At 39.9% G+C, this 20,283-nt stretch overlaps 2 protein-coding genes across 12 annotated transcripts in view; one reads left to right on the top strand and one right to left on the bottom strand.

The window, feature by feature from the left end:
* Positions 1-43: 43 nt before the first annotated feature.
* Positions 44-2,025, bottom strand: LOC108114118 (UPF0046 protein C25E10.12). Its single transcript, XM_017224890.1, has 2 exons — positions 1,799-2,025; positions 44-1,423 (listed from the first exon to the last, which is right to left on the bottom strand). The coding sequence occupies exons 1-2, from the start codon at positions 1,875-1,877 to the stop codon at positions 507-509; spliced, it is 996 nt and encodes a 331-aa protein (XP_017080379.1). The 5' UTR covers positions 1,878-2,025; the 3' UTR covers positions 44-506.
* Positions 2,026-2,121: 96 nt separating this feature from the next.
* LOC108114114 (protein furry) overlaps positions 2,122-20,283 on the top strand; it is a 53,030-nt gene continuing 34,868 nt past the window's right edge. For 4 of the 11 annotated variants that reach the window (XM_017224887.1, XM_017224885.1, XM_017224884.1 and 1 more), the window contains exons 1-13: positions 2,123-2,486; positions 8,898-10,465; positions 10,528-10,868; positions 10,940-12,321; positions 12,379-12,610; positions 12,680-12,862; positions 16,029-16,196; positions 16,264-16,413; positions 16,480-16,649; positions 16,733-16,887; positions 17,025-17,135; positions 17,199-17,353; positions 19,538-19,701. In XM_017224887.1, coding sequence (XP_017080376.1) covers positions 2,432-2,486; positions 8,898-10,465; positions 10,528-10,868; positions 10,940-12,321; positions 12,379-12,610; positions 12,680-12,862; positions 16,029-16,196; positions 16,264-16,413; positions 16,480-16,649; positions 16,733-16,887; positions 17,025-17,135; positions 17,199-17,353; positions 19,538-19,701 — 4,834 coding nt within the window. In that variant the 5' untranslated portion in view covers positions 2,123-2,431. Of the gene's footprint in view, positions 2,487-3,672; positions 3,858-4,271; positions 5,842-8,897; positions 10,466-10,527; positions 10,869-10,939; positions 12,322-12,378; positions 12,611-12,679; positions 12,863-14,589; positions 14,734-16,028; positions 16,197-16,263; positions 16,414-16,479; positions 16,650-16,732; positions 16,888-17,024; positions 17,136-17,198; positions 17,354-19,537; positions 19,702-20,283 lie in introns of those variants that run through there. The other 7 variants (XM_017224878.1, XM_017224881.1, XM_017224883.1 and 4 more) reach the window with 5 other exon arrangements.

The raw sequence follows: 20,283 nt of genomic DNA, 5'->3' as shown, positions 1-20,283 counted from the left end.
CATAGATGGCGCTTATAGTATTCCACATTCACTACTTTTCACATAGTCTTCTAAAGTTTTTTATTACCTTTCGTGAAATTACTTAATAAAAACGAAGAGTTATACACAAAATATAAACAACTTTTTAAAGTGAGTGATTCAAAATTATTATTGAATTTCTAGGACTCATAAATATTGGCACAAAAACAGTGGTTTGGGTGTCTGTAATTATTTTTAATTATACAAAATAATATTTCATATTTTGATGTTTGACAATTGTGTTATAGAAACATCTCTAGATTGGTATATGATAGTGCCTTAACTCTACCTAAATAAATATGGCACCATAACGGTATGGTTTTTATTCTCTAGAGAGGGATTGTTTATTGAGACATCTATACTATTTCTCAAGACACCTACATTTGTGCATTTTAAATCTCTGAAGGCAACCTTAACCTATCTTAAACTAAAAGTGGGACAAAAGTAAATTCATTTAACTGGCAACAATAAATATCAATGTAGGCATGCTAGTCCTTGCGGAAGCCTGGTGGTAGCGTCACATCGAAAACTATAGGGGCATTGTTGGGTAGGTAATTGATGTCACAAGTGGATGCATTCACGAAAATAATCCTGCCATCGCTGGTGATGCCATAGCCTTCGTGAACATGTCCGAAAACATGATATTTTGGGCGCACCCGTTGCTGAACTGTGCTGAGTAGCTCCACACATCCTGCCCTCACTCCGGAACAGCAAAGATCTCCATGTCCAACAGGTGGCGTGTGGGTCACCAGAATATCGATGCCTTCTGGCACTTGGTTCCACTTTTCCAGACAGGCTTGTCCTCGTGGGACATTAAAGGCCCAGCGACAGAACTCAGGCTGCCATGGTGATCCATAAATACGAATACCCCATATTTCTAGTAGTTCATCCTCCAGATATCTACAGTTGGTCAGAACATCTCGGACATTCTGGGTCTGCACAGCGCTCTCTAAATTCTCCTTGGCATTTCCCAAAGTAGGCAGATCATCAAGAATCGACATTCCAGTGTGTTTACTGCTCGAAGCATGTCCCTTAGCCTGATTCTTCTGAAAAGGATGAGTGAAAGTTCTGTCGAAACTGAGTTCATGATTGCCAGCAATCACGATCTTGTGGCGATGAGGAAGGGCCCCAATCCAATTATTAAATTCTTCAACTTCCTCGAGCTGGCCGCACTTGGTGAAATCCCCAGCATGAATGAATATATCGCCATCCGGTATGTCAAACTTAATGTAGGGAGTCAAGGAGTGTGTGTCCGACATGCAAACTACTCGGGCCTTATTGGGAGCCACTGTTGTGGTGGGTGACTTCATGGTCACCTTAATCACCCGCTGCGTTTTGCTGATATCCCTCCAAGCGGCCGTGGGATCTTGGCTCAGCGGATGTACTGGTACCTCCATTTTAATATCTGCAATTGTAGATTGTTTGAGTAATGAATAATAACCAAAAGGTGAATGTCAAATTAAATTAACTGTAGAGTAAACTTAGCCAAAAAGTATTTAATTCCTATAGGGCTGACCTAGGCCTTATCTTTGCTTCTTAAATAGCTTAAAATATCCTTCTTCAACATTCTCTATTAATTCTCTATTTGAAGAAATAACAACAATTGAATGGAATTTTGGCGGAGAAATCAGTTCTTCTAAGAAAGTAATAGCAAGGTGGCTATAAACGTTATCGTATTACGGTAGTTAAATGATAACGTCGTTTTTTTTACTTCTTGAGTAACAAAAATACAAAAAGAGTTTATTTTATAACATTTAAATTACATTTTCCTCTTACTTACTATTTTTAAGTCGTTTAGTTTTGTTACCGCCTTGTTCGTTTTTACTTTGTCTATTCCATTGTCTTAGGCCTTTAACCATTCATTGCTATCGCCGGCGACATTGTCGAGCTCTGATAAGAACGCATTTATTTATGTTTAGTCAAGTATTAACAGTTAAATGCCTTAATAATTCAATAAAACCAATCAAATGCAAGAAAGTGACTGTCGATAAGTGACGTCATTGCCGGGGAAACAGCTGAGCGCCGATAACATAACGTAAGGACTTGCAACGTAACGTTACGAGAATTGCTTATCGATAGGCAAAGTTAAAACGTAGCCCTGGTCAAAACAAAAATCAGCTGGTTTGCTATATAATTTTTGCTTTTTCACTACGCGTAAATTTTTGTTTCTTTCAACATTTGCAATAAAAGCCGTCTTAAAATTGCATAAATCAATTTGTGAATAGTAGTTTTATAGTGTGCAAGTGTATTACACAATCAGAAGATTAATTTTTCGGTGTTTAAAGACCAGAAAAGTGGTTACTTGGTTAAATTCCACGCATGGATAGCAAAAAGATGGCCGCAGCTGCAACTTTTGCAGACGCGTATTGTTTCTAGCCATATTATTTGAAATCGTTAATTGGAATTAAGTGTAATGGATCAATTGGAGCTGCAGGACGATTTGTTTGCCTTGGAGGGAGGTGCTACAGGTAAGTTATTTTCGGTAGTGCGTTTTCCTTTTCTCAGCTGCCTAAGAGGCTATTTTTGGGACTTCTAACTGGGAGCAGCTTTTGCAAAAAAGTGCAGTTTTGTTTATTGACAATTGCTTACGCCCTCTAAATACCTGTTTGTGTGGGTGTGTGTTATCTCTTCTGCACTCGTTTCTTTAACACCCCCTCTCTTTCCACACACACCTTCATCACTTTTACATCTGTTTTCCCGTTTATTTGTTTGTTTGCCTTGTCTTTCTCATTTGTGTTAAGTGATGATTCACTTTGATTGCCGGCCATCTACAAGCACATGCACACATACAAAATCTCACCGTCTCTCCCGCTCTCTTTCGCTCTTCCTCTCTTACTCATACTTGCATGGTTAATAAAATCAAACAATTTATGGTTTTGATTCACTGTACCACTACAGTGGAGCCAGTTCCTATTGAACAGGAAACGATTTGTTTACTTTAGGCAACTCCAAACATAAGAGCCCTAATTGTTTTTATATATCTTCACAAAGAGTCGCCGGCTCCTTTTGTGTGTTGTTGAATTGCTTTTCCCGATTTAGATTTTCAATGAAATAACATCGTTTTTTTATAAGCTTTAATATAGAAAGTGTTCAAACATTTAACGGGTTAGGATTTTAATAGAACTCATAAGTCTTATACTAAGTGTGAATTTTGATTGACCAACAGATAGCTGGTTTAATGGTTTAATAGAAGGCGTATTATACTTGCGGCACTCGATTATAAAGATACATTTTTTTCTTATTCTGAGATTGATTTACCGCCGTGTTAAGTCGAGACGCGAACCGTTGGGCCCTATCTCAACAACTGCCTGAAGCACACCCCCAAACAATCCACCCACTCATTTGTACGCTTTTCATTCACAATCCAATCAAACAAAAAAAGAAAACAAAAAAGGGCGGGAAAAAGAGTGCCAAATAAACCTTGATAATGACATTCAGCATTGAAAGAGGAAGCAGAGCAGCGTAGAAAAACAAAACAAACGTCTGGCGTCAATAGGTGGATTGGATTTTTGCTGTGTTTTCGTTTTTTTTTTTTTCCTTTTTTGTATTTTGGGCTGGCTTGCCACCACAACCTGGCAGTTATCCAACGGATTTTGTAGCGCAGTGTGGCAAAATTAGAAAATTCCGCCAGCCATCCAAAGTCAAATGTCGAGTCGTCGTTACCATCACCTGTGCGCGAAATTGCATAAGTTCGGGCTCCAAACGCTCGTACATCAGCCCATTTTCATTCTCATTTGTTTGGCCGCCGTTGAGCCACAAAGTACCTAGAGATAAAGAAAAAAAAACGAAAAATCGGCGGAGAAAAGTGTATATAGCCCACTTAAGAATACAAAAATCAAGTGCGTTCCCAAGTGTTTTTAGCGGGTGTAAAGTGCGTTCCGGTCGCGTGTTTACCTTTTCGAATCATCGCGTGCCAATTCACCATTTAGTACTAGCAACTTATAGTTATGCGGTGGGCGTGATGTAATTTGCAATAAAAGCAGTTAACTAATTCACTGTACTAATATTGTACCAATGGAAAGTGCCAAGTGCTAATTTTTCGTACTTGCATTGCAAACAACCTGGACGCGTTCATAATCAATTTAACTGTTTGTCGTTACAAAATGCCTCTTGGTATTGTTTTTTATTTGTTTGTTTATTCTATGTGTTGGCGAAATCAATTTGCACCAAACATTTATAAGAAATTCGACAAGGCAGTGGGGCACTTCTATATATGGTCAGGAAACGAAATTATATATAGTCTCACCTTGGTGCCTCTCATTTTTCCAGCTCTTTTGTTAGTTTCCGAAAAGTGTTATCTAATTTTCGTTTTAAAATTACGGTTTTATGTATTTAAGAAGTTTTAGAAGTTCTATTACATATTAAAATCCTATTTTCGATTACCTTCTATTAAAAAGAAAGCACTTGCCATGAATTGAATTTCCGCGGTCTATCAGCACACGGAATTCGGGTTAAGGACGTCCTTTGAAAAGTTGTAGTTGGTTGTGGCTTAGCTCCAGCCTTGGCTTCTCAGCGGGTCTTCCACGGCTAGGAGAGCGGAATGTTTTCCACTTAGCACTGCTCTGCGGGAATGCTCTTCTGGGGTTCAGGCTCCAACGTAAATTGAAGCTAATGTGACAGATATATAAGCACTACCCGTGCTAATCAACTAGAATTCACTGAAGAGAGAACGCAAATAAGTAAACAAACAAATGGTTTTAATCATCTCGAATCTCTCGTATTTCGTATCTTTTCGTACAACGCGGCGTATGGGTGTTATTTTGAAAACAACTCAGCTGATTTTCATTTCGCCGCAGAAGAAAAACAGCTGTTCCGTTGACTTTGCTCTCTCTCTCTCTCTTTGTATCGCTCTCTCGCAATTGTTAATCATAATTTTAAATAGACAATAATCGTTTGTTTTGATTTCGAGCTTCCAATTTGCGAGCGTGCGCGAGTTGCTCATTTTTTGTTGTTGATTTTTATTCGATTTTTTTTTGTTTTGTATTCTGCTGCCATTGACGTCGCTCGCTGAGCGGCCCGTCCGTCCGTTTTTTTTCGGTTCGTTTTCGCCGCAGTCGAAATTCGTCGTCGTTGCCGCCGTTTGCCTCGCATTTTGCACTTTAGCGGTCCGCTCGAAATTTTTATTTTGGATTTAACGTGTGTGCTACTCGTCTATATATACCACTATATATAATATCCGTCTATATGTAAGACCATATCGAAATCGGTTCTATCGGTCCCACACAAATAATTATATTCAAATTGCCAACGTAATTTGACATCGCCCAATAAATAAACAAATAAAAACGCCGTACAAGTTTCGTTTTGGATTTCAAAATGCTGAGCTCATTATTTCTACCTAATTAGCATAAAAATCGTAAAAGCTCTAAAAGCAGCTGTAAATAATCATAAAAAAAAAACAAAATAATATGTTTGTATCATAGAAAAATGAGTGTTATTCGATTATCAGTGGTCCCCTAGTAATTTCTAGTGAAATAAACCTGAATAGTGACCCAGTGACACATTTGCAATCACCTTATCATCAGCAGCCCTCGTTTTCAATCGAATCTAATACAATCTCTAACAGTGCTCTAAACAATTGGGACTAACAATTAATAAATAAATAATTTGTGGATTGTGTGGGAGCATTGAATCACGTGCCTCTAATTGTTCGCGTTAATTATCGTTAAATACAGTCGCTTGCTATCGCATTTAGTTTTTACTAGTCGGGCAGTACAATTGTAAATCTGCCCGAATATCATTTTCCCAGCTGTGATTCCTTTACAAATTTATGCTCCACTTTCATGTTATGGAATTTTCAATGGACTCCAAAAAAACTAAAAGGTTTGTTTTGCTTTTTTGTTCTGTTAAAGATTACGACTAAAAACTTTACAAAACTTATAAGTACTGAGAAAACGATAAAATAAAATGGGGTGACAAAAAAATGTATGCAGGAAATGTTTGGTTTACATACGATAAAAATAAAATGTGATAAACAATTCGAAGGTTTCGACTGTTTGTCGAAGTTCAAGTTTATATTAAGGGAATGAAGAATCACGAAAGCTTACATGGTTCTGCCATATAGTGTTATCTTATCAGTAAGATTACGAAATTCTTATAATTTTCATTGTTTTCGATGTCACTTGCTGGGCGAAAAGAAGAGAAAACAAACTACATATGAGTTCAAGGGCGTAATTTGATGGATTAATGGCTTAGATAAGATAATACATTTTATAATCAATAACAAGTTGATTTGTATTTTCAATTACTTGATTACAGATGTTGCGATTTTTAAAAACCTTCGGACTGCTTTCTTAAGTTCTTTAAAGACTTTCATTTATTTTGACTTTTTGCCAACTCATTGTTATAATCATCATTTTTGTTATCATTCAGAATTGTTTTTAGAGAAAGTGTAATTTCCTAATAATTAATCACAAATCATCGATTTAGTTGAATGAGTTTTGTTCAATCATTTTCCTTCACATTTTTCTGATTTTCCCATAAATAACAAACACATTTTTTAAAGGCGAAGCAAACACAAGCAAAAATGTATGGCATTCTTAAAATATTCAGCAGAGACATAAAAAAGCTCCTAAAATATTTTCATCTGCCAAAATTAACTTTTTCCAACGAAATTGAATTTGTTAATCGAATAAGAAAAACAAATCAGGCTATAAATTGTATGTTTTACTTTCTGATTTGAAAAACTGCAAGAGTATACCTTTAACATCGGAAACTCTCTACTCTCTATCATAAAAAGTCTGAAAAAAGGGTATAGGGTATCTGAGAGTCGAATCTCTCTAAATTGGCTTACTTTTCCTGCCCCTGTTGCAGTTTTTAAATAAAAGTATTTTGGATTTGAGATGGTGGCCCAGTGCGATGGATTAGTATTAATCGGTTGGCAGAGAGATATTTGTTCGGGTTCGTCGAACATCTTATATGTGGCGTGGAATCGTGTTGTTTGCGTTTCTTTTTTGCTGTTGTTATATGACACATCCAGAAGAGAGCTTTTATAAGATGTACGTTTCGTTTTAGGAAGACGATTCGGTGATTCGGGTGAGCGTGTTAATACAGTATTAATAATACGGTCGTATATGTGCATACACGTATATACATATGTTTTCGCATTTTGTTTGAGTTTTCATTGTGAATTTTTTCGATTTTCTTCACACACATGTGTTTAGTGAAATGTCAAACATTTCCCAAAACCATTATTTATTCTGCCACTGATTATACACGACATTTATTTGCCTGGACTTTGCTGTCTTTAAGCTTAGTTCCATTGAGGAGATTTCACGGCTATTGCTACAACTTTTTTTTTGGGATCAACCTTTGCTGTCCCCTTGAGCCTCCTAAAAATGCCTTGTACTTCAACTATATCAATTATTCACGGATAGCGGCGATGGAAACCTTTACCCTGAACTTAAAGAGACCTTCGGCCGGAGCTCAAACAGCTGACTACGACGGTGCATGACACATGGCATATCGCTTGGATTACGTTTGGTAGCAACATCTATTATTTACCAGTCACATACAATAGTACTTGACTTGGTCATAAAGGACACTAGCAATCGTGTCTTGGTCTATTGATTGAATTCGATTTTAAAAGAAATTCTGGCCTGAACGGTTGGCCAAGACTAAGTCATGATAATTGTTTTGAACTATAGATTGAGAATTTATGGCTATCCAATAGATGGGTAATCTTTCATTGTTGTGAGGGTAATCAGTAATCGATTTTTTAAATTTGAACTTTAATATGTTCAATGTAAAGCCTCTAAACATTAAAGAGTCAAAAATATATATTAAATAAATAGTCTTTCTTTTTCATCATAAAACTGAATTTATTAAATGTGACATCATCGAATGTTTCCAATTTAAATAGAGTTAGTTTTCGTGGAAGCTCAATTCTGCAGAACTTTCATTACGCACTCCTGTTGACTACTTTGGATGGAATGGGGTCTCTGTTCTTATCATGATGCCAATAAACCGATATGATAGGGTGGCGGAATGAAAACAAAATCATCAATTGTGATTATTATTTTGCATATTCTGCAGATGGTGTATGTTTTTGACAGAAGGTTCATAGCAATCCATCCATCAGGCCATGTGGCTTTAATAAGTTTACAGTTATTTCCTGGCAATTAAGATATAAAATGAGCTTATTGAATGATAACTCGACACGATACAGCCCTGAAGTCCAGAATTGGGCCTCATAAAGGGAGTTCGTTTGGGTTTCTCTTCCTAATTTGAGTTTTTGGGGCGTGTTCTTGCCACACCCCCGAACACACTTGATGATGATTAAATTGTTGATGGTTTCTGATGATAATTTCTATTTACAGATTTCGCTTTATAGGCGTGTCCTAGAACCAAGGTTGGGTAAACAAATAAAACAACAGATCACTAATCAAAAATTCATACATATATTGCTCATACGCAGTTTTTAGAAAGCCAAAACAATTAATAAATGTCATGGCAAACATATATAATTTAAAGCAAACATATATCTTTATTCCATAGAATATCTAGCTTGACTTTTTAAATTTTTATTTGAAAAGTTGGCACGTGTTAATATTCGTTCTATGGAAAGATAAAAGAACATAATTTTAGGAAACATAAATACATTCCAATCTGTCATATGTTTAGATTGGGCTTTTTAACACATTTTTCTTGTTTCGAAAAGTAAAAATCCATAATTTGGGAATACTCGTATAATGTTTGGACTATCATTTATTTTATACATTGGCTATGTTTATGTATAATTTCTGCCCATACTGAATCATTTTTGGGACTCGTCCAGCTATCTGAACATGTAATTCCGAGCCTATAAATAACTGATAAGTGTAATCCGTTTAATCATAAAACCGATAATGATAATGCTTTTTGTTCTTTTTTTAAACAAGGCACAAATCAAAACCCAAATGAGCAGCACCTGAACGATCCGGCTGGCTCGCCCTCCACCGCCAGTCCCAACAACAGCAACACCGCAACCGCCGCAACAGCAGCAGCAGCAGCAACAACAGCAACTGGGACTGCTGCGATTGGAGGAGCGAGCGGAGGCGTAGTGGGTGTGGGCGTGGTGACACCAACAAAGAGCCCCCAGCGTAACGCTTTCCAGGAAGATGCTTATCAAGCAAACTTGGCTGGCGGCGATAGCGTCGATAACGTGGAATCAGCTCAATTGGAAGGCAATCCGAGTGGTGGATCGCCCGGCCAGCGTCACTCGATAAACTCAGCGGAGTATACATCCACGCCGAAGACCACTCGGAATGGTCCGAGTAGCACAACAGCCAGTGGGACAACATCGCCTATTAATTACCAGCTGCCCGGCGATGACTACCCGTATGGGATAGAGTATGAGTCACAGCAACTGCAATACCAACAGCAGCAGCAACTACAGCCCCAACAGCAGCACCATTTGCCAGTAAGCGGCGGAGTGGAGCAATCGCCAGCGATTACCTACCAAAGTTTGCCGGCCAGTCGCCAGAGTTACGCTTCACCGCCAGCTTTGGTCATTCCACAGCGGCAATCACTGCTTCCCTGGGGTGCTCATTCAAGAAGTTCGATTATCAACGTCTTGCCCAGTTACACACAGGCCGAGATGCATGCCTTGGCCGCCAGCATGGCCAGTGTAGAGATCTCAGCTCCACGGCCTGGAGAGATTGTGATGCGAAACCTTTTCAGTGATTTTACCGCACAGGCTGAGAAAAAGATTGAACTGGTGATGTTGGAGAGTGCCGACAAGAATCTATCGAAGCTGCTGCAGCGTGGTGAGGATCAGCAATTTGATCAGTTGCTATCAGCTTTGGGTTCTGTTGCCGAGCACTGCCTGCCATCGTTGCTGCACACTTTACTAGCCTGGCATCGGCGACAGTTGTCCGACATGGAGATCAAAAACGATCTGAAGAAACCGGCTCCGAGTGGCAGTAGCAACTCGCAGGCGGGTAGCAACAAACCCACAGTGGATCTTGACTTTCAGCTACAGCGACGGGAAGCAGCTGTGGAGTTTATTTTCTGTTTGGCACTCATTGAGATACTCAAGCAGCTGCCCTATCATCCGGGACACGAGGATCTGGTGCGCAGCATCGAGAATCTGGCTTTCAAGCACTTTAAGTATAAGGATGGCTTGCAAAATAATCCAAATGCGATTAATATCCACATGATTGCCGACCTGTACGCAGAGGTCATTGGCGTATTGGCTCAAAGCCGATTTTCCTCGGTACGCAAGCGCTTCATGAGCGAACTGAAGGAGCTGCGCGGCAAGGAGGTATCGCCCACAACCACCCAAAGCATCATCAGTCTGCTGATGGGCATGAAATTCTTTAGGGTCAAGATGGTGCCCATTGAGGAGTTTGAGGCCTCCTTTCAGTTTATGCACGAGTGTGGTCAGTATTTCTTGGAGGTGAAGGATAAGGATATCAAGCATGCATTGGCTGGACTTTTTGTGGAGATCCTGGTGCCTGTGGCAGCGGTAAGTTATAACAGTATCCACTTTGTCCACAAATAGTAATACACAAAACTATTCCCTTGTAGGCCGTCAAAAACGAGGTAAATGTTCCTTGCGTAAAGAACTTTGTGGAGCTGCTTTATGTGCAGACATTGGACGCCTCAACAAAGTCAAAACATCGTTTGGCTCTGTTCCCGCTGGTCACCTGCTTGCTCTGCGTCTCGCAGAAAACATTCTTCCTGACAAACTGGCACTACTTCCTGGCCATGTGTCTGAGTAATCTGAAAAACCGCGATGCCAAAATGAGTCGCGTGGCCTTGGAGTCCCTGTTCCGCCTACTTTGGGTCTACATGATCCGCATTAAGTGCGAGTCTAACTCAGCCACACACTCCCGCCTACAGAGTATTGTGAATTCCTTATTCCCCAAGTAAGTACACAAACTTGGCTTATCGAATTCTTTGTTTTACTTTTTCTAATTTCTATCAATTATTCTCCTAGGGGTTCCAAAGGAGTTGTTCCCCGCGACACGCCGCTGAACATTTTTGTAAAGATCATCCAGTTCATCGCTCAAGAGCGGCTGGACTTTGCCATGCGCGAAATCGTCTACGATCTGCTGTGCGTAGGACGTTCGATCAAGCTGATCCTCAACCCAGAACGCATGAGCATCGGACTGCGAGCCTTCTTGGTCGTTGCCGACTCGCTGCAGCAAAAGGCCGGCGAACCTCCGATGCCCAGGACAGTTCCCGCCCTGCCATCGGGTAACACCCTCCGCGTAAAGAAGACGTACATCAACAAGATGTTAACGGATGACACCGCCAGAAGTATAGGAATGTCTACGTACTTTCCTCATGTCCGTAGGGTTTTTGTGGACATTTTGAGAGCATTGGATGTTCACTATGGTCGTCCACTGATGATGACAAACACACAGAACCAGAACAAGGAGCCAGATGAGATGCTTTCTGGTGAAAGGAAGCCACGCATAGATCTCTTCCGAACATGCGTTGCCGCAGTGCCACGACTGATACCCGATACAATGACCGCTCACGAGCTTGTAGACTTGCTCTCCAGATTGTCCGTTCATATGGACGAGGAGCTGCGAATTCTAACCCACCAGTCGCTTACGACTTTGGTCATAGATTTCCCGGATTGGCGTCAGGATGTCGTGCACGGTTATACTCAGTTTCTGGTGCGCGACGTTACTGACACCTATCCTCAGCTGCTGGAGAACTGCACTCGCATCCTATTTAATTTCCTGAATATCTGGCGGTGTGCAATTAACGTAAATGGTATTAATACCACAAGTGCTCCGACTGGAGGATCAAATGTGACTAATGCTGCCCAACCTAAAGTCACTACCGTTACGGCCACAGCCACAGTGGTACAGGCTACTGTCGTGCAGGTTACAACTGCCCCAGCCAGGGATACCGCCAACAGTCAGTTGTCCAAGCAGCAGCACCTGAATACGGCCAGCAGTGCTGCCTCAAGCATCACGACCTCAAGCGAAATGTCAAGCATCACCCAGCACACTGTGCTTAACATGGCTAGCGATGTGACCAAGAAGAACGAGACACCGCTGGCCACCACTCTTCATTTCGTTGAGGGTTTTGCTTTGGTGCTACTCTGCAACTATCGGCCATATCTGCGCAAGTTGGCCGCCATGATTCTCAAGGAGGTGAAGAACCTAATGCGGGCTTTGGGCATCCCAGAAACGGAGCCCCCACTCATCGATGTCATGGATCGCTGTGTGCCGACCATAATTGAGAAGTGCTTGCCACTGCTGCCGCAGGCAGAGAAAACCGCGATTCTCAACGCCAATTGCATAGACCTACAATGGATTGCAGAAAGATCTAGTGGTGTGTGGCTGGCAGGGTTAACAGATGGTAGGAAATCTACTTATAATATCCAGAAATTCAATAATTTTATGTTTTTCCTTGCAGACAATTCGAAGTCCTCCACCTCTACGCTCAACCTATCGCAGTCAAGTTCAACGGCGAATGCTTCGGCCACGGTGGCCACCACTCCACAACCTCCATTCGATCCCTGGGCCACCTGTTTGTTTGGTTTGTTGGAACGGCATCGCATCCTGCAGCAGTGTCCATCGGCAGTGGCACAGGCCTGGCCAATTTGTTTCACCCGTCTGAATGCACTGCACAGCGTCATAGATCCCACGTAAGTTAAAAGGAGATTAAACATGTTGCAATATTTTACTTAATTAATTAAATATTTTCAATTATGCAGCCCCGTGAGTGACAATCGAGCTTCATTGCTGCGAAGCTCGGCGCCCACCAAAAAAGTGCCCACCGAGAGCCAGAAGGATTCGTACTTGCGTCTTTGGAGGAATCAGGTGGCCTGTGCCATGCGATTGGTTCCTCAAATCCCAAGCGTAGCCGTTCGTTGTGCCTCTCCAGATTTGAGTTTGAGGTGAGTGGAGAAAATCAAAGCTGTTAATCATCCTCACACAGACGAACATATAACTTCCAAATTGTCATTAAACCTGTTTTTATAACAAGGTATAGTGAAGTAATATCCTGATTGATGGCCTTTTGAGTGTTATTTTTTCTGTGCATCCATTGTGTCGTTTCACTAACACCACCCCAAAACTCAAAACAAACAAGACACTTCATTACTTCTATTTGACTAACGCTGTGCATTCAATTAAATTCGGCACGAATTCATGTGTAATGTGTAATAGTTGTTCTGTGCTTTGTTATTAAAAATATGTGTAAAGATTGAAAATCAAATTTCAAATTCAAATTTTGTTATATTTTTTGTTGTTTTTTAAGTTCAATAAACTTTTTCTCTTTGAGAAAGAGGGCTTGTTTTTTGTTTTTAGTTGGTTTCACTTTTATAATTTTAGATAACGGAACACAATACATTTATATATCTATTTTGATATTTGAAAATATGTTTTTGTCGTTCTTCATTTGCATTTTAATATAGTGAAGCTTTATCAGCTTAAATTTGTCATTATCTGTGATTGCCACATCTGCGTAACTCACACGCACGTTGTGTATGTTTAGCTGGATTGTTTTACATGCATGCACTCGATTGGATTCTGCAGAAATCACCCGTAAATTTATATATAACTTAGCATATGGAAAATTATGTCGTACTCGTACATCAACCTGCACAAACATAAACATTAAGGCACTTTTGTCAATATTGGTTCCCCTCCCTCAAGGGACGTTTATTAGTCTGTTTATTATTTTAGGGAAAAAGGTTAAAGGGTGGGATTTAATTTAAAAGCTTGGGATTTATGCTGTTGAATGCTGTTCAAAATAAATTGAAAGTAAACTGTGCTAAATATACAATTGTAACTCAATTTAAGCTGCTCAAGCGAACTTAATATCGGTTAATTAGTATAACATTTAACCATAGCTAAACTAGAGTTTTTCAGAAACATTTCAGTCCCTTAAAAAAGTTAATAAGCTAGTTCTTATACATGCATTTACTTTCAATTTGATAGCTTTTATGTTGGTAACTCAACGTTGAAACCATATACTTCAGTAGAGCATTTAATTTCATTAAACATAAGTTTTTGTTGGCTTTTCATATTTATTATTAACAGAAATAAATGTAAAAACGTTTATATGATTGGTTTCCTCAGAACTATTTTTTGATGAATGATAATTAATTTTCATATTTCGAACAGTTTTTTGTAGTAAATCCTAGTAAATCATAGTTAATCTACTTTTGGGGCTGCGTTAAGAATTTAACTAGATTTACCTGAATTATAATGCGAAATATTGCAACCCACGATACACATGCAAAAACTCACTCGAAACCTTTCCATCACATCACTGTGTAAATGTTGGCCAACGTGGAAAATGTCAATAAAAATGTGGATTTCACCAAAAAAAAAAAGGGCACACCAACTACCGCCAACATACCACCCACCCATCACTTTGCATCCATGCCTCTGTGAAGGTTAAAGTCCGTGTCGTCCACACCAACAGAACACATCCAATGTGTCCTCGACACAAAGAATTGGTTAACTATTTGCCAAGATGGGGTATCTGTCCAAATGCGAACATAAAATATTGATCATATAAATCGAAATCGTTTCATCACAAGTCGTTGAAAAAAAAAAAACAAAACCCATAAACCTTATTGTTTATCAATATCTATATATGGATTGTAATTTATAGTTTACAAGATCAGTCGGACTCGCGTTCGCTGTCCGATTCCCTGGACAATATACCATCCAATGTGTTTGGGCCCGAGGGAATCGTCACGCGTTTCACGCTGCCACTCTCCTATGGACGCAAAGAGGCACGCCAAAAGCGACTTGGGTAAAGCAAATAAAAACTAAAACCTAAAACCAAAAACCAAAAACCAATACCAAAGCCAAACAATAATGCAACAAAGTACCAGCAATAACTCTTACTTTGTACAAATACCTATGACTATATCCTTAACGCAAAAACTAGTTTATTTCTGTGTTTAATTATGTTGCGTGTTTGTGTTGTTGTGCGTGTAGCTTTGGCATGTAATTAAAATTATTTTGATTTAGCTTGAAAATTGCTTAAATAACTTTGCATAAATAAGAGTTTTAAACTTGTTCTTTTAGATTTTACTTTGTTTCTAAGAATTTCTTGGTTATACCTCCTTTTCCTGTTGCTTTAAAGTTCCTAATTTTCATTTTATTACCTTGCAAGTAATATATACGTTTGCAAACTACTTTTTTAAATGAAATATTTTAAATTACACACTAAAACCCAACAAATCAAATAGACTTTGAGTAGATTCTGCCAGTCAACATGTTTTTCCAAGTAAAATTTAGGTAAATATCAGTTTTCATTTCCCACTGAATTGGAACTTATTTGACTTTGATTTTCAAATATATTTTCCCATTTCCATTGGCCAGGCTTTTATTTATGTTCTTGCCGTTTAATTTGGCAAACAGTTTGCTTGTCTTCTTCTATCTATCATTTTTTTTGTGCAACACGCCTTCGAATGGGCCACGCCTCCCTTGTTTGCAGTGTGCTGAAAATAATTTTAAGACAAGATTGTTTATTTTTCATATAGCGCATGTCAGCCAGTTCCCCACAATTCCCAAAGAACATCCCAATTTCAGCTGCCCAAACCCGCAAAAGCTTGATTTGGCTTCGTGTTTCGCTTTTCCGCAACCAAAAAAAAATAAAACAGAAAAGTGTATATAAAATTGTTATTTGCTTGCTGTCATTTATTATTATTCGTTCTGACCACCCCTCGAAAAGGGAGAGCGAAATTCAGGACGACAACAACAAATGGGTTTTAATTGAAAGATGGTTTCGAATTTAAAATTCATAACGTTTATCGTTGCACCGCAGAAAGAAAGGGACTGGCACAAGGGTGCTCTGTGACCCTGTATACTATATTTAAATACTGAATTACTGTCTGGAATTTGAAGCATGACAAGTCAGCAAATTTTTACAGATCAGTTTAAATCGCAGTAAACTTTATGGACTTTCGTTAAATGATGAACTTGCCAAGGTTGCACAAACACAGCTGCCACAGCCGACAGAAAGCAACATTAACAGAAATTACTACCCTGGAGCGTTCACTGTTTGACACTAAAATCCATGGCCATAAATTTATTTTACAGCTCATCGCCGGACTCCCTTAACGCCGATCGTAGTGACAAATCAGCGATGGGCAGCGCCTCGCCACATGCCCTCTACAAACTGGTTGTGCCCCTGCTACGGTGCGAGGTTGTGGATGTGCGAGATGCCGCCGTGAATGCCCTGGGCCTTATAAACCACGATGCGCTCAAGTAAGTCTCTAAGCTATATCCAACTTGATGTATCCCTTCTGACAGAGTGCGTGTGTATTTCTGGCAGGGATTTGATGGAGGAGCTGGTGGTGTACATCCGTGAGGCGGTGGATCGCAAGCAGGAAAACATGCGCAGGAGGCGGAGACGGGATGCTTTGCGCCTGCAGGTTGTTCGAGTGCTGGAAAAGATTGCCGAAAACGGTACCTTCGGTGTGAGGTAAGGAATTGCTAACTCGTTAGCACCATCTAAATTTTGTATAATGTTTTCTTCATCCATTTTCAGCACCTGTGTGCTGGAACGCGACACTATGTCGTTGCATCCCACATTCGTGGAGTACATCGAGGGCGCCATGGCCTATCTAACGTCAGAGACGGACAAGGATAATCTGAGTATTCGCGAGGTGAAGGCGCACTTTTGCAATTTCATACGAAAGATGATTAAGAACTTCTCACGTAAGTCCTCGAAGGGCTGTCATAGCCACAACTTTGGCGGGATATCCATCTGCTACAACTGATTGCCTGTTCATTTCTCTTAGTCGAAGCCTGTGCCACGCTGCTGTCTCGGGTCCTCAAGCGTAATCTTTTCAATTTGTTTGCCGCATGGTGTGGCAGCTTCTCCAAGCCACTAGGCATAACCGTACAGATTGGCCAGACTCTCGAGGAAGAAAAGCTGCAGTTCAGCGCCCTGCAGGTAAGTAAAAGAACAAAGAAGGATAAGACTTATTAAAGTTTCAAACTATGCAAAATATTGAACTATTTTTGTATAACTTATTTAGTTAATATATTGTGTTTATAAAATATTTAAAGTTCCTGGTTTCCCCTCTTTAGGCCATGTCCGCCCTACTCTGCTGCGGTCACATCTTCTATACACCTCATCTGCAAGATGAAGGCATCATATACAAGTGGCTGGATCTGCTGCTGACCTCCAAGGACGAAAAGGTAAGGCATCACGCACTTGTCCCTTTACTTGAACCGCATTTAATGCTGAAGTGCCTTTCACAGATTTACCAACTGGCTCGGGATACAGTGGTGTTGCTGCTAGAATCAAATCCGGATATGGGACAACTTCTGGAGTGGGTCATAGATCGGTGCTATACGTCGACACCTCGTGAGGCAGACGCCTGTTTCCTGGCTCTGGCCTCGATCTTCAGCGCCAAGTAAGTTGAAAAAAGATGACAATTTAAGCATGAGCACGAGTGGCGCTTAATACGTAATCGCCTTACGTTGTTCTCTTTTAATTTATTTAAACTTGTTCGACAGCCAAGTACGTTACCCTCCATTCTCCGCTTCGGGCCGTAATCACTTGGCCTATATATAATATGAACAGGGCAAGGTTGGGGGGATAAATATCCTGAATCCCGCTTACTGTGGTCCTCTTAAGTAGCACTTCACGTGTCTACCCATTGTTGGGTACTCTTTAAATTTACGTACACACATGAACGGATGACAGCCTATTTGTTCAGGCCAAGCACGTTTTTTATTTCCGTTTCCTGTTCCTTTCTTTTTTGGTTTGGCCATAATGGCAGCGAGCTGCAGCGTTTCCTGTATATATTGCTAGATAAACAGTTGGGGACGTGAACCAAACGATGCATGGCTCATTGCCTTTAATGCAACTAGAGTCGGGAGACAAATGTGTCACGGGCGATTTCATTATAAAGTTTATGAGTGATTAATTAACGTAAACGAGTACTTCAAAAAATAATTTATTAAGTTGGAAGCTTTAAACATTAATTACGTATCCTATTTTCGTTGAAATTCCATCACTTTTGATGTCATTCTCATAATTATTCCATATTTACATAGCAGACAGCTGGCTAATGTGAAAAGCAGACGTGCAACAACAACGTTGTTAGTTTGTTTGCACAATTCTAATGGAAACTAATTAACTATTCCAAAAACCAAACCGTCGTCTGTCTCACCACAGTTTAAGCTCTCAGTTTGCAATTTGTCGACATTTGTCGATGTCGAAGGGATTTTATCCTGCAGCTATAGTAACGAAAGCACATCGGATTGCGGTTCATCCTAGGTGGGTATGTGATTTTGTGGTTTTTTCCCGAAAACCGAAGGTCACATCCACAGTGGAAGTAACTTAACCACTTGACACGACCAACCGCGTGCAAATTACTTGTCGGCTGGACATTGTGGGAGAGGCTATCTATTTTTGATACCCTGTAATTGTTGAAAGACAATATATATGGTTATGTATGAGAAAGAAAATTTGAATTCTTGACGGCCATTTAACATTTTTACCTTTTTTGGGAAATGTAATTTTGTAAATCACTTAGGAATTTAGGAAATTATTTAATGATATTTTTATATAATATTTATTGTTATTAGATAGCAAATTGTAAACAAGATGCAAGTACAGGTCATATGAAAGCACAGTCCACCTTTGTTTTTTTTCTGGAGAAGCTCAGCCACATGCAGCATCTGGCCAGCGCGTGGCATTCTCAACTTTATTTTCCTTTATTTTCCGCTTGTCCTGATTTTTTGTGGCAGGTGGCGTTGGCGTGCTGTTGGCACATCGAAGCGAATACCATTTTCATTTTAATGGGCAGTATGATAAATTCTTTAAATTGCAGTCCACACTTAAAGGCATTGAGAAAGCGAAGTAGCTATCAAAGCAACTTGGCCAAGAATTGATTGATTGTCTATCTAAACGGATTTAGGGTCTACTGTTGTTTATCGCAGCCAATTTGCACCCTGGAAATCGCATTATTTGAATAGGCAGCCATTTTCCCTTGAACTTTAATCTTTACAACCGGCCAAAGCTCTAAGAAATACATAAAACATTCTGAACTTTTTGTTTTCATTCTTTTAAACTACTTCTCATATAAGGAGGAAGAAAAAATGAAAACCACAGCATACTTTGTAGCGCTGAAGGCTTGTGTTTGCGGGGATGCAAAGCGAAAATCGATTTGCGTAAATTATTCAATTCGATGCAAGCGTGAACCTAAGGTAAAGTGGGTGGTTCTACGGCTGGCGTATCTCTTGTCCGAAAGTGTTATTCCGCCACCCAAAATGGGGTGAACATTTTGCTTGGATGCATGTGTCTGTGTATGCAAACAAGGAATTGAAAGTGGGCAACGACATTTTAATGGATCTGTCGGGCTTTGGATGGGGTGATGGCTTTTCTGGGGTTTTTCCATCAGGTAGGTGAAGCAACAACTGTTGATTGTTGGCACGTTTGGCTTGTGTTTGTTCCGGCGCGGTATGTTCTACACACAGAACCGCATAACCACAAGCCAACAACCTCATTAGGTTACTTTGTAAGCTTTTTAGACTTGGCTCAATACAGAATCAGAATTAAAGCCTTCGGTTTTCTTGTTTTTTAATTACAGAGAATACCCGTGCGACCATTATACATCCGTGATAACCGTGACCCTGCTGATGACGGGGTGTCCCCGAGTAGAGGTGCATGCAACGGCTTTGCAACTGTTGCAGATCCTGGACAAGCGATTCTTTGGCAGCGTGGTTGGCACACTTCACAGCGACAACGAGAAAGGTATGAGTTTTTCCTACTGACACGACAACTAACCTGGGGTGATGGCAATAAAATGAAAATTAAGTGACAAGGAGATATTTTCAGTGGAATGGGTAGACTCTCCATGCCAGGGACTCTTATACCAGTTATGTAATAGCTTGGAGAGCAGTTTCCTGTGCTAGGATTTATAGATCTAGGAAAAAATACCTTGTTAGTTGTTTAAATGGAATTTCGATTCCTATTTTGTAAACTATAAATGGTTAATCAGACCACTGCTTGCACAGATTGCACAGAAAACGTTAAGGAAAACATTCGCAAATATAATTTTTAAAGATTTAACAACCTACCTTCTAAAGAAAATATAATAAAATTTTGCCTAAGTGCCTAATCGCTATTGTTCTTAAAATCTCTCATATCCTGAGATACTTATAAAAGAACGAAAATATGCTTGCACCCACTCCATTAAGGAAAATTCTTTCCTCACCTCTCGGCATGAATTCTCCGAGGTGAAACCACTTTCATTCGCTAAATTTCCCAATGTGGCAAGTGTTGTTTATTCTCCAGCTTTGTTGCTGCTGCTTGAACTTTGCATTTTAATTTCAT

The sequence above is a fragment of the Drosophila eugracilis genome, unplaced genomic scaffold (genome assembly GCF_018153835.1).
Source record: "Drosophila eugracilis isolate 14026-0451.02 unplaced genomic scaffold, ASM1815383v1 contig_2154, whole genome shotgun sequence".
Classification (NCBI taxonomy): Eukaryota; Metazoa; Arthropoda; class Insecta; order Diptera; family Drosophilidae; genus Drosophila; species Drosophila eugracilis.
Note: the sequence above shows the minus strand (reverse complement) of the source record. Positions and strands in the feature narration are given on the sequence as shown.

Bases quoted from the DNA above. Each gene is read 5' to 3' on its own strand.
- LOC108114118 (XM_017224890.1), bottom strand. From the start codon at position 1,877: ATGGTTAAAGGCCTAAGACAATGGAATAGACAAAGTAAAAACGAACAA. The intron at 1,424-1,798 runs GTAAGTAAGAGG...CTACAATTGCAG, and splicing joins AACTAAACGACTTAAAAATA to ATATTAAAATGGAGGTACCA.